Source organism: Penicillium canariense, assembly GCF_028826845.1.
Source record: "Penicillium canariense strain IBT 26290 chromosome Unknown utg000003l_segment0_segment0, whole genome shotgun sequence".
NCBI classification, from domain to species: Eukaryota; Fungi; Ascomycota; class Eurotiomycetes; order Eurotiales; family Aspergillaceae; genus Penicillium; species Penicillium canariense.
The window spans coordinates 1,197,928-1,211,375 of record NW_026622730.1 but is presented as its reverse complement, the minus strand read 5'-3'; the positions used below and the strand labels follow the sequence as shown (position 1 = coordinate 1,211,375).

Here is a 13,448-nt window from a genome sequence, read left to right as displayed (position 1 = left end):
ATCCAAACATTGGAGGTCGTCATCTAGCCCTGTGGCTGTACAGTCGAGGTGGCTATGCAAACAGCCGAACCGTGGAAGGGCGAGGGGGAAGGTCCAGTAGTAGGCAGCTACTCAAGCTACTGCGCGTGATGCCGTATTATGATGAGTATGAATTACTATTGAGTCTCCGAACTCATGGAACAAGGAGAGTCGGGTGGATTTCGAGCCCCTCAATGCTCCATGATACAAGTAGCAATCGTAGCTTCGGGGGATCGGCTAGTTTCGGGAACGCTAGGCACAGTCTATACTCCGGAAGCCGCGCCCCTAGATAGGGATTGGTATGTCCCGGAGACGGGGGATCGTTCGAGGATCTGCAGAGTCAAAGAAATCCCCGACACACACGTGGTGAACCCAGGCAGGTTAGTTGATATGAAGAAAGAAACCAGAAGTGACCCCTCCATCATCCAACGCCCTCCGAGGTCTCAATAAGCAAGAGGATCACTCTTGGCTTTGCTGTCGCAACCGTAGCCTAACCGAAAGCAGGCTGGCGCGAGTGGAGCGTCATCCATCCGCGTCATCAGCGTCCCGCAACCCCAACTGCGTACGTTGCATACGTACGCAACAGAAAATTTTCCATGGTCGGGCGTTATTCTGGTGGCGGCTGGTGATGGCGGAGCAGAGGGCCATCCCCTCTAGGGCATTGAGAAGGCTCTCACCGCCGCAGACCGCCTCCCTCCAGCTGGTGACGACAGCTGCATCTATGACAGTGGGGCCTTCGTTCCCGATCCATCAGCGCCTTACCCGGGCGGACCCAGCGACTCCGTCGTCTGCGTCTCTTCACTACGCTTGCGCAGCCCACGCCAAAGCATTGGGCCACCCGCGAGCCGCTGACTGGCGGTTGAGCAACCGAGCTGCTTTTCCAGCGACCCCGCTGGCCCCGAGTTGCGCAGCCAAAGCGGCCAAGTGAACCCTAAGTCGGACGGGCATACGACATCTATCGCCCCGGCACAACCGCATCGATCATCGATGCCTACCGGCGGCATTGGCCGACTTTTCCAGCCTGGCTGCCGGTGTTCCCTCTTCTCTTCTTTTTCACGACTCCTCCTACAGCATCGAACACGCCTTTCTACCCCATTTCGCCCTCCCCGCTCCATCCCAAACCCTCCAGCTGACTGCATTTTCACTGCCATTCCGGAGTGATACCTCTGTCGCTTCCGGAAAGCTGCAGCGGTGAAGATCGTGCGCAGCAGAAAAGAGAAGGCGGCGTGCCGATCACACACATTCCTGGCCGCGGAGGTCGGGTATCTGGGAGGAAAACTATGAAGAATACCTGGCTGTGGCTAGCCACCCTTGGCGGCCCAGCGCTGGGTGGGTTGACTTTGCATCAAAGAGATGTCCCGGCCGTGGTCGACCTGGGCATCAAGCGCAACGAGATCGTGAACCCAGTGGCCCGAGACCGACTAAGAAGAATGAAGCGCAGCCAGACGGTGAACCAGGCTCTCGACAACGAGGTAGGTCGCAGATCGCTTCAATCTCCCGCTTTATTCAATCCCTCCTCTCTCTCTCTCTCTTTTTCTCTCAACTATATGGCTGACACAGGAAATTAGGAAACACTTTACTACTCCAATGTGACATTGGGAACACCGGAGCAGAAGTTGCGCTTGGTCCTGGACACAGGTAGTAGTGACCTGTGGGTCAACGCCCCCAATTCGACTCTCTGTGAAGATCGAAGCGACCCCTGCAGCACCTCAGGTACCTACGACTCGAGCTCATCATCGACCTACGCCTTTGTGAACTCGGATTTCAACATTACATATGCGGATGGCTCTGGGGCGGTCGGTGACTACGCCCGTGACACCGTGACCATCGGGTCTGCGACCCTGAAGGCTCTCCAGTTCGGCATTGGCTTTACGTCCGCCTCTCAAGGTATGGAAACCTCTCAGACTTCCTTTTGGGACAGCGGGCTTATATGTTCTGGTATGGATAGATGGTGTACTGGGAATTGGATATCCATCCAACGAAGTTCAAGTGGGTCGGAATGGGGACAGCGCCTATGCCAATCTGCCCAAGGCCATGGTCCAGAAAGGGTTGATTAAATCGAACGCCTACAGTCTGTGGTTGAACGACCTGGATGCGAACACCGGCTCAATTCTGTTCGGCGGAGTGAACACCAAGAAGTACCACGGCACCCTGGAGACCCTGCCCATCCAGAAAGCCGGTGGCGGCTACTCCGAATTCGTCATCGCACTCACTGCAGTGGCTCTCACCGCATCGTCCCACACCACCAACTACTCGTCCAGCTCGCTGCCTGCGGCCGTTCTGCTCGACTCGGGCAGCTCCCTAACATATCTCCCCGATGAGATTGTGGAGAAAATCTTCGAGGATCTGGACGTTGACTATGACTCATCCAGCGGAGTTGGCTACTTGCCCTGCAGCATGGCGGAGCAGAAGGTGAACATCTCCTACACCTTCTCATCCCCAACCATCAACGTTGGCATCAGCGAACTGCTTCTCGACGTGGGTGACTACTATTTCCACAACGGCAAGCGCGCATGCGCCTTCGGCATCGTCCCGGCCGGCGATAGCATGTCCGTCCTGGGCGACACGTTCCTCCGCAGTGCGTATGTGGTGTACGATCTTGCCAATAACGAGATCTCCCTCGCCAACACACGCTTCAACTCGACGGACAACCACATCTTGGAAATCGGCACTGGTGATGACTCGGTCCCCGGGGCGACTGCTGTGGCCAACCCAGTGACGACCGTGGCCGTGGTGGGCTCTGGCGCGCGCATTGGCGGTCCTAGCGGAGGCACCGACATTTTCTTCTCCGCGTCGGCGACGAAGAACGCTGCTGTGCCGCGCGCCACCAGCATGTCTAAGCAACTGGCTCTGGGCCTGACTGGTGCCGGAGCCTTGCTTGCGCTCTAATGGAAGGTTCGGTTCGGCTTATGTAGATATTTTTGCTTTCCTTTACTATGTTTGAAGACTTTAGCATGTTTCGGTCATGTTTCGGTGGTGCATCGGAGTCGAGGAATACCTGGTCGTGTTCTCTCTGTCCAATTTCGATTTTTTATCTCGAGAATTTTTTTTAATGTGATACGAATCCTAGAACGTTCTCAATGAAATCCTCCTATTACTTCATACATCGTGTATTTTTTTCCCCCGTAGCTCAGTCGTGAAGTCCTCCCGAAGGCCGGTTAACTTCTTAAGACCAGAGGGGAGATCACAGCGCTTGGCATCGTCAGCCCTTCTCCCCGCGCTATTGCGCTTCGCCAAATGCCACGAATCCCCACCGCCACGCTCGTGAGGGCCTATCAGGAGAACTCTCTTCTACCTCTCCTCCTCAAGGAATGCCGATCCCTAGACTCAGCTCGCAATGAGCTTCGGTGGCTCCGGGAACGCGCACTACGCGACAGCCCGTCCTCCTCCCGTCTCGCGCCTGGAGCACGGCTAGGATGGAGAACGCGCCTACGATCAATGTGCCGCCAGCGCTCGCAAGGGGTTCCCCTGCAGTATATCCTGGGGGATCAACCATTCGGAGACCTGGAGATACTCTGTCGACGGGGCGTTTTAATCCCAAGGTGTGACTGAGCTTTTCTCCACTAAACACAACCGCCACTAGTATTAGATACACACATCTAACACCGTTCCCAGGCCAGAAACAGAGTCATATACATATGAAGCCGCCAGGCTAGTTCGCCAGATGGCGCTGGAGGGCGGCGGCAACAGCACAGACCCAACCAGCGCGACGAGGCCGCTTCGCATCCTTGACCTCTGCACAGGCACCGGCTGCATAGCGCTGCTCCTGCACGCGCTCCTCGCCCCACACTTCAAGCACATGCAGATTATAGGAATCGATCTCAGCCCCATAGCATTGAACCTTGCGCGAAAAAACCTCGACCATAACGTCCGACGAGAAGCCCTGCATCGCCGAGCCCGCGCGGACATCCAATTCCACCGCGCAGATGTTCTGGGTCGCAAGGCTAGCTCCATCCCAGCTGTGGAAGAGATTCTATCCCACTATGCGCTCAAATCCGGTCTAGCCGATATATCGGTCCCCGCGCCCAGGATAGACCTATTGATCTCCAACCCACCGTACATCTCGACGTCCGATTTCCGCAACGGAACCACTGCGCGAAGCGTTCGGCTCTTTGAGCCACGGCTGGCTTTGGTACCTCCCGTTGGGTTCATGGGGCAGGATGGTGATCGGTCAGAGGATGTTTTCTACCGGCGCATCCTAGACCTATCGCTCAAGGTGCACGCTCAGGTCACGGTTCTAGAGTGCGGAGATATTATGCAAGCTGATCGCGTCGTTGAGATGCACCGGACCATGACTGGGGGGAGCCGTTGTAACTTTAACGTGGAGGTCTGGCCTACAACAGAGCAGGATCTCGCTGCCCACGGGTTCCATCCTCAGGATGGATCGCGATGTGTGATTATCCATGGGGGGAGGGACGGGTGAATGGAATGGACTAAGAGGCTGTTATGATAACCAGTCTGAATGGAGAGTCTGGCCCGAGATCAAAACTCCAGCTTATATCGTACGAGAATGAAACTATCGGAACCTCAAGCAGCCAGTTCTATCCACGCCAAACAATAGTTCGGTTCAACGAACCACCTGAAAGATAGAGAAGCCGCTAATTCGTACATGAATATCGACAACGGTTCCTGAATTTGCCGGAGAACCCGTACGAATTTTCCCTATACAAACTCTCTCTCCGAATCTACTACCTGCCCTGGCGGCGACAAGCTATATGGAGTGGTTTGACAGCCCGAGCAGGGTCACTGGCGTCCGGTCAAAGACTCCGTGACGTGGAAGACGAGACTGAAGACAATGTCGCCGAGCGGGATGGTCACCCGTACATTTTGATTCTACTTTCCTAGCTAGCTCAGGCAAATTCGAATCCGTCGTAATCATTGGGGCTCTTCCTTTTTGTACCAGTCTATAAAGCCGTCGTTGATAGCTTACCCCAAGCTCGTCCAACATATAAGCTTTATATAAACACCACCGCGTTCTGTTCGTTGTGATTACTCACCCCTCTCACTCATCAATGTTGCTGATGTGCACTAGAGACGAGTATTTCTACCCGCAATTATGGACCGCGTTCTCGGTACTTGCCAATTTATATAAACCTGCCTGCCCTCCAGCGCAGTCGGCAGTCCTCCTACCACCGCCAGGGCCGAACCCAACCCATATATTTGCACACTCGGTCTGATATCATATGACAACTTCCAAATCTTGCTTGGTCGCGAGTCCTTGCAGGACTTCTTGGGTACCGGCGGTGTGTTGTTGGAAGAGGGCTGGGAGAACAAGGGTATACAGCAGATGAGCTTTCCACGTGTGCAGAACTGTCAGGATCAGCGTGCCCTCTACATCTACTGCCTACACGGACTAGTCACTTCATCAAGCAGCTGGCGTCGAGGGCGCCTAGGTAGGCTGGAACTATCCGCTATCCCATAGTCTGTGCCCATGTGCTCGGACACCCGCGTGACCGAGCGGCTGTCAGCTGCCCTGATCGTCAAGCAGTACGTACCGAGTCGAGTCGAAGTGAGCTTGTTTGTGGCGCAGCTGAAGCCTGCGGGGACAGATGGTCGTACCGCACAGAGCGAGACCAGCAACCCGAGCGCACGGGAGTGTTGCACGGGGTCAGATGTCCAACGTGGATGGTTGTGTCACCATGATGGGCCGATCACTCGGTTTGTATGATGGATCATGATCTGGATTTCTGGGCTGAGGGGTTTATTTTCTAGCTAGCTGTACAGCGGTAGATTGGTGCACACTAGATACATACCTTCTAGTAGTGTTGTACATAGCTCTTGATATGTCGACTCACCGAGTCCGGCAACTGAGCTACTTAGAGCATTTAGGTTAAGTAGGGGGTATGGAATCGAACGGAACGTAAAGAGTAAAAACCAAGCCTTTATTGTCATCAAAATGCATTCAGGTCGCCATGGGCAGATAGATATGTACAGAAATCCGGCAGACCGCGTGACCACCGGGCCAGGCGCCTTTTGTGGAAGGTATTAAAACTGAGTATGGGATGTGCACAGCGCGATATTAATGTACGCTAGAAATGAAGGGAATGGTTGGGTGGACCCAAATCGCCCCTGCCAGCCAAGGGCCAAGAAAGAAACTCCCTAAAACACAGAGATCGAAACCAGCTCGACCCATGGCATGCGCGGGTTCCACGGAGCGCGAGTCAGATTCGCAACGCCCCGGAACAATGAAAGAATCAGAAGAAAGAACCAAATTGGTCGTGACGGGCTCATAGGTTCTTCTTCGTCGTGGTGGCGGCCGAGTAGGTGCGGTCATCGTCGCCTTCGACAGTCTTGAGAATGCCTTCCATCTCCTTCGACTGGCGCTGCCACTCTTTCTCGCTCATCTTGGTCTCACGGCGGAACAGCTCCTCGTTCGGCTTCCGATAGCTGCCACCCAGACGGTCCCAAAGGGTGGTGAACTGGCCGTAGTTGTAGTTGAAGTACAGGTGGTGCATGGTGTGGCAGGCGGCGCCATTGACGATGGGACTGTTGGCGACATACTCGCCGTCATGAATGAAAACGGTCCACAGATTGATGAAGCCGAACAGGAAGACGTAGGCGACCTTCTGCAGGGGGAAGATGAAAGGGAAGACGTGGTAGGGCACACTCTGGGACCAGCCGTCGAGCGGGTGGAAGGCGTGGGAGGCGAAGGGGGAGGGCATGATCCACTTGTGGTGCGGCTTGTGCAGGGTGCGGTAGACGCGAGGGTGGTGCAGGCCGCGGTGGATCCAGTAGATGAAGAAATCGGTGAAGAAGATGAAGATGGGGAACTGCAGGATGCTGTAGTAGGGGAAGGGCTCCTCGGCGACGGTGTCGTAGAGTTTGGCGTAGCCACGGACCTCGAGGACGAAGAAGGGTGCGGTCAGGAGAGCCATGGGTGGCATGGCGGACATGGCCTGCTTGATTTCCAGGGGGATCTGGCCCTTCAGGAACTTGGGGTGGTTGTAGGTGGACTTGTCCCAGACGAAGATGTACGAGGCGGTCGCGACAATGAAATACACGAGAAGACCGAAGATCCTGGATCAGCGTCAGGTCAATTTAGTTCTTGCGCGCGCTTCTCTCCTTAAAAAGAACGTTGAGGAGGGGGGAGGGGGAGTGATTCTGGCGCATACCACGTAATCAAGAAAAAGCTGGTGAACTGGCGGTACATGTTATTCCGTGGCCAGGCGCTCAGGTAGGCATATTTGGAGGGCTCCAAGTGGATGAATTGAGTGGCGGGCTCGTAGATGAAGGGCTTGTCGGAGCCAAAGAGGGACAGCGTACTGTTGGCGGCATTGACGAAGGCCGGGAGGCCGACGGTGGAGGAGAGGGAGGTAGGGAGAAGGGCCGAGTAGAGGTGATCACCAATGAAGGTGTCCCAGATCTCGAGGATGATATCCATGATGTCGAGGATAGGGAGAGGGATGGAAGAGGACGTGGAGGAGAAGATGTGGAAGGGGGAGATTGGAGATTATTTGACGGGGCGAATAATAAATTCTGCCCGCATCACACCAGCGCGGAACGGCGCCAGCCGCGACGAAGCCACACGTTCTTAATAAGCCGGTTCTCATTGCACCAGCGGTTGGACTATTGGGATTGGTTCATTACAATCGGCTTGTCTATATAGGACCATATGCCATGTGTCGGACTCGGTCTAGTTCTCTACATCGGATTGACGTTGGACCTGGCCTCATGCCACCGTCCTGCGGGAAGTATCCGGACTACGCAGTACGAAGTATACTTCAGGAGGACTGTGCAGGCCCGGTACGCTTACCCGATTTGGTTAATCCAGGGGTTGGCTGCCTGGAGAGTCGGGCAGAGATTTCTCAGGCCACAGAGCATGGGGGCCACAGGCCACCCAGGCATCAAGGTGTTCAGGCACTAAGGCGACTGCACGGTGGGCTCAGCCCGGCTCATTCAGGCTCTTTCGGACGATCTGGACCCTCTTCTTCTCTAACTCACTCTGGAGTAGTTACGGACGCTGCCCTCTACGACTGCTGGACCTGCCGGACCGACCTCTACCTCCGTCCCACGTCCCTGGTCTTCGGCTTCTCTGCAAACGGGTTCTTCGACCACGCCAGCCCGCTTAACTTTGTTCACTGTGGTCCTTTAGTCAGTCTGGTAAGTTGCCTTCCTCCCTCTCGCCTTTTCCCTTTCCCGGAACCAGAGGAGTTGCCTCCCTTCTCCCTCCCCACCCAGCAGCGCTTCTCGGCTCTGTGACTCGCTTCTCGCGCCAGCGCTACCCGCCAAATCCCATCTCCACCCCCCAAACTCAACTCAACCTTCCCGCTGCCAGCCTCTTCCTCCCCCCTCTTCCCTCGTCCGACCTCATCCACCTCATCCAACCCATCCCTCTTTCTCAACCCCATCCCCACCGCTCGGAACCACCCTCTTCTCTTATCGACTGTCATTGCCCTTGCTGTGGCTAGCTGCCTGGTGTCTTCCACCGAGCAGCAATCGCGCAGTGATCGCCCTATTGGCTGTCTAGCTGAGCTGCGATCCGTCGTCGCGAGCTGTCGCTGATTTCGACCGTCCCTTCCAGCAGCTGTCATCCGTACAGCACCCCCGTCCACTGGCGTGACAGCGTTTCTCGACCCGTCAAACCGAACCCACCATGTACAACACTCATCGCGGGATGGTGCCCGCCCCCAACTCCCGCCTGACGGAGTTGCTGGACCAACTGCGCCAGGAGTTCGAGAGCCAGTCTCGAAGCACTGGTGAATATGAGCATCAGTGTATGTCTCCTACTGTCTTCATATCCCTGCTCCCTGCTCCCTGCTCCCCCGTGGCTCGTCACAATAGCAAAATATGCGGAGTCGTCCCCTTTCCACCGTTTAAGTGTCGCCAGTCCATCAATGGCTGTAGCGTTCTCTCATGGGTCGCGAAAACTCGCTGAAATATGTTTCTAACTGACAGATCACGCAGTAACCGGACAGCTCCAGGAGATGGAGATGATCCGTCAGAAGGTGTATCAGCTGGAGCAGACCCAGATCAAGATGAAGGCAGAGTGTGTCTCCCCCCCTTCTCCTCCTCCTCCTCCTCCTCCTCCTCCTCCTCCCCTATTCTTCCCACGACCGCGCATAAATGCGCGATGGGAGACTGGTGCAATTTTTGGTGACCCTCGGCGATTGACAATTCCATGCGCGCTTACAGCTACGAAGCGGAGATCCGAATGTTGAGACACGAGCTCGAGTCGCGCGGCGTGCAACCCGTCGCCTCTCACATCGCGCCCGCACAGCACACCGGTCCTCAGGCGCAACCCCCTTCATTGGGCCACGGCCCCAGCAACTTGTTTGGTGGTATCATGACCAACCAAGGAGGTAGTGGTCCCGGTCTTGCCCCTCCCCCCCTCCCAGGATCAGCAGCCTTCCCAGCATAGCCTTCAACAGCCTGCCTCGGCCGCCCAGCCTGGTGCGCCGCAGCCCCCGCAGAGCTTCCCTGGAGGATATCAGCCTGGTGCTGCTGTGAACGGTATGTTTGCGTGAGATGCGAAGTATTGTCAGGTTGGCTAACGAATTGGGTCACTTGTTTTGGAACTCACAGGCTACGGACCTCCTCCTCCCCCGACCGCATCTCCTGGCCCCGGTAAGGGTCGTCGCACCGCCCCGGGCCCGGCCACCCCCCAGCAAACGCAGATTGCCTACCCGGATCCTCGCGCGTCGCCTCAGATCCCTCGCCCCACGCCCCCAAACCAGTCTCTCGTGCGTGCCGACCGCCCGGGCAACATGCTCGCTAACTGGGACCCGGCCGACCTTCCCGCGTCGCAAAAGCGCGAGGGCACCGATTGGTATGCCGTGTTCAACCCGGAGGTACAGCGCGTGCTGGACGTGGAGCTGGTGCACCATCTCAACCATGACAGCGTGGTTTGTTGTGTCCGTTTCAGCCGTGATGGCAAGTACCTGGCGACGGGCTGCAACCGTTCGGCGCAGATCTTCGATGTGACCACTGGTCAGAACGTGGCGACCCTGCAGGATGAGAATGTCGACAAGGATGGCGACCTGTACATCCGCAGTGTTTGCTTCAGCCCGGATGGAAAGTACCTGGCGACCGGCGCGGAGGACAAGCAGATTCGGGTATGCTATCCTCGGTTTCCTCCCCCCCCCTCCCCTTCTCCCTTCTGGCTCCGAATTACACACTGGGCGTGGAAGGGAGCGTGTTGCAAGACTTGATGATTGACTGACGAATCATTGCAATGTGTTCTAGGTCTGGGATATTGCTGCGCGCACTATCAAGCACATCTTCAGCGGCCACGAGCAGGATATCTACTCATTGGACTTTGCCGGCAACGGCCGGTACATTGCGTCGGGAAGTGGTGACAAGACCGTCCGTCTGTGGGATATCCTGGACGGCAAGCTCGTCTACACCCTGAGCATTGAGGACGGCGTCACCACGGTGGCCATGTCCCCCGATGGCCACTACGTGGCGGCCGGTTCGCTGGACAAGAGCGTGCGGGTGTGGGACACCACCACCGGCTACCTCGTGGAACGTCTGGAAAACCCTGACGGGCACAAGGACAGCGTGTACTCGGTTGCCTTTGCGCCCAACGGCCGCGACCTGGTCAGTGGTAGTCTGGATAAGACTATCAAGCTGTGGGAGCTCACCGTCCCGCGGGGCATGCACCCTCATAGCGGCGTCAAGGGCGGCAAGTGTGTTCGCACCTTCGAGGGCCACAAGGTTCGTCTTCTTTCTTCGTCGTCTCCATGACCTCCATGGAACGGCCACTCACGCGGCAACCGCCGAGGGTCCACGTTTGACATTAATTGGGTACTGACTACCGCGTGCTCCAGGACTTCGTGCTTAGCGTCTGCCTGACGCCCGATGGCCAGTGGGTCATGAGTGGCTCGAAGGACCGTGGGGTCCAATTCTGGGATCCAATTACTGGTAACGCGCAGATGATGCTGCAGGGGCACAAGAACTCCGGTGAGTCTATCGTCGATAGTCAGGGAATAGCTGGGATGATAGTGTGCTGTCACTATCTTTATCCCTCGGTTGTCCCTATCTATTATCTATCCTCCTTCCTCTCCCCCGTCTGCCGGTGCATGTCGTGTTTGACGATCATTCTTCTAATTCTCCGCGGATAGTGATCTCGGTGGCCCCTGCCCCGACTGGCAACCTCTTCGCCACTGGCAGTGGAGACATGCGTGCACGGATCTGGAGGTAAGCAATCGCCCATCCTTGTCTTTTGTCCCCCCTCCTCTCCCTTTCCCCCTTCCCCCTTATCCCAGAGCGCCGGGTCTGCGATCATCTCCCGGTCTCGTCCATGGTCCATCATGATCTTCTCTTTCTTGCGCGATCTTTGGCCGCCTTACTGACGCACTGGTCTTTCTCTGCGACGCAGATACTCGACGTACACAGGACGGTAAAAGGGATCGGCTCAGCCACGGCGCAATATGACTTTACTTGCTTGGATTCCTTCGTAGCCAGGTTGGGGCTTCTTGAATTTGACGGTGTCTTTCTGTTACTCTTGTTACCAATTCTTCTTGATTGTCTGGTTCTGATTTCCATTGTCGCCTTTCCCTTCTCTTTGGATCAGGCACGTTTGCAAACCCCCTCCATACAACCCCCCATACAATTCCCAATATACACATGCTCGGTCCATAGTCCCGTACACCGTCTGCACCTATTACTACACTAAAGACTCCACGGGGTCGCCCAATCCTCGGCCAGCCAACCACTCTCGACCACTTCCCGTCGCACCACGCCAGAAGTCCCGACGATGCCGCTAGCCCCATCAGGAAGGCCCTCAGCCGTCCGCATGATCATCTGACCCTCTCCAGGCCAGTTGCACAGTCGTGCAAAAGGGTCTAGTGTAGTTCGGTGGAGGCCCGCCAAACCAGAGCCGAATCGAACCGAGCAGGCCACACCCAGCCAGAACAGGCCCAAGACACTGGGTCCGCTGGGGCCCAACAGAGCCACCCCTGGTCGGAATCGCCCCAGAGCCGCCGGGGGCGACCTGGCCAGGCGACCGGTCGACCTATCGACCCTGGCGGGCGATCCGCGGCCCAGGAGAATCCGTCATTCTCATGAGGGGGGAGTGGATCCCCCCGGGTACCGAGTACGAAGGATGGAGGGCCACCTGGGGGTTCTCCGTCCACTACTGTGATTCGGTAGGAACGCCAGCTCCAGTACCCTCACAGAGCACAGAGCTAACTCCTCCTGGATGTGATGGGATCGTAAGGGCAGATAGTCTCGCGCAGCCTAGCGGGTGCCTTCCCGACCCGACCAGACAAGGAGAAAGAGTGTGCCTCCATCGGCTTGTCGAAGGGTGCTCGGCTGTCAGTACCGGTATACATGTTCATTAAGTGCTAGTCCTTCTTGCTCTGTTCCCCCCCCCTGTCAGTGCATACTGACATACTACAGTGGTTTATACCCATAGCCCCTCTGATGTACATCAGCACGTCCTTGACGGAGAGTGGCCAAGTATCGCCTGTACTGTATTCACTCGCCGTAGCTCCACTCCGTCCACCGGCAGCCGCATCCGCTCGCACGCTCACCTGTCGGGACCCATTCTGGCAGGAGTTCGTGAGCCCCGATCCCTGCAGGAACCAGAAGGGCGGACGCCTCCAGACGCACCACTGGCCGTGCAGGTGGCCGGGATGAAAACAAATCTCGCCGCGGGCGTGCTCTGTCATTTTCCAATCTCCCTGGGGTCGAGGATGATCATCGCATGCTCTGGAGTATTGGGGGGTCACGTCTCCGTCCTCGACGAAAGGAGGCAGCGGAAGAGTCTGTCCGGGAAGCCACGAGTGAGGTGACCCCATCCGGGGGCATCCAGAGGTACGAAAGGACGGTATATCCGTACACTTTCTTGGCACAGAGTACTTTGTCCCTAGATGGAGCACGCCAGCGTGACACCAGCGTGCCCAGCGTTCCCAGCGTGCCCAGATTCACCTAGAGGATCGCCCTCACAGATCTGGGAGCTGAAACCGATCGGGGGTCACAGCAAAAGGAATTTCTGGGGCCATGGGCGGCTAACCAGGATATTCGCTGGGCGGGGATCGGACGCTATTGGCGACTATCGGGCGGGCGCAGCCGGGGGAGCCCAATGAACAGCCGGCCTCGACCCCAGTCGACTCCGTTTCTCGAGTTTGGCCCCCAGCCACTGGCCCTCGCTGAGGGTCAAGGGGACCGGGGGAGGAGGGCGCTGGAGGAGTCCAGCCGGGCGAGGGCAAATCACAGCGCGAAAAGCTTTCTCTCAGGAGACGGAGAGGCTGACTCGACCGACCTGTCGACTGCCGATCGCCCAGCTTGAAAGCCCGAAGGCCCGGCCCGCCCTCGAGGGCGATGCCGCTGTTTGGCATTTTCATTTTCCTTTTTTTTCCTTTTTTTTTTCCTTTTCTCTTTTTTTTTCCCGTTTGGGTCGGTGGTTCCTGTTCATGGTCCCGTCAGGACGGAGTACAGGGAAACCGCGGATCCAGAGAAACACGAAAAAGAAACGAGGTCTGCAGAAG

General features: G+C 56.8%; 4 protein-coding genes across 4 annotated transcripts; 3 read left to right on the top strand and 1 right to left on the bottom strand.

Moving 5' to 3' along the window:
• Positions 1 to 1,298: 1,298 nt before the first annotated feature.
• N7482_005281 (pepsin-like aspartic protease) lies at positions 1,299 to 2,907 on the top strand (the record flags this gene model as incomplete). Its single annotated transcript, XM_056687406.1, has 3 exons — positions 1,299 to 1,490; positions 1,587 to 1,905; positions 1,967 to 2,907. 3 exons carry the CDS (start codon positions 1,299 to 1,301, stop codon positions 2,905 to 2,907), a joined length of 1,452 nt encoding a protein of 483 aa, XP_056542961.1.
• Positions 2,908 to 3,255: 348 nt separating this feature from the next.
• On the top strand, positions 3,256 to 4,441 carry N7482_005280 (N5-glutamine methyltransferase family protein; the record flags this gene model as incomplete). The annotated part of the gene is made up of 2 exons (XM_056687405.1): positions 3,256 to 3,560; positions 3,634 to 4,441. 2 exons carry the CDS (start codon positions 3,256 to 3,258, stop codon positions 4,439 to 4,441), a joined length of 1,113 nt encoding a protein of 370 aa, XP_056542960.1.
• A 1,804-nt stretch (positions 4,442 to 6,245) lies between these two features.
• Positions 6,246 to 7,399, bottom strand: N7482_005279 (sterol desaturase family protein; the record flags this gene model as incomplete). The annotated part of the gene is made up of 2 exons (XM_056687404.1): positions 6,246 to 7,035; positions 7,131 to 7,399. The coding sequence occupies 2 exons, from the start codon at positions 7,397 to 7,399 to the stop codon at positions 6,246 to 6,248; spliced, it is 1,059 nt and encodes a 352-aa protein (XP_056542959.1).
• Positions 7,400 to 8,611: 1,212 nt separating this feature from the next.
• Positions 8,612 to 11,158, top strand: rcoA (uncharacterized protein; the record flags this gene model as incomplete). The annotated part of the gene is made up of 8 exons (XM_056687403.1): positions 8,612 to 8,732; positions 8,923 to 9,004; positions 9,151 to 9,242; positions 9,322 to 9,468; positions 9,541 to 10,070; positions 10,201 to 10,671; positions 10,785 to 10,917; positions 11,079 to 11,158. 8 exons carry the CDS (start codon positions 8,612 to 8,614, stop codon positions 11,156 to 11,158), a joined length of 1,656 nt encoding a protein of 551 aa, XP_056542958.1.
• Between the last annotated feature and the right edge of the window lie 2,290 nt (positions 11,159 to 13,448).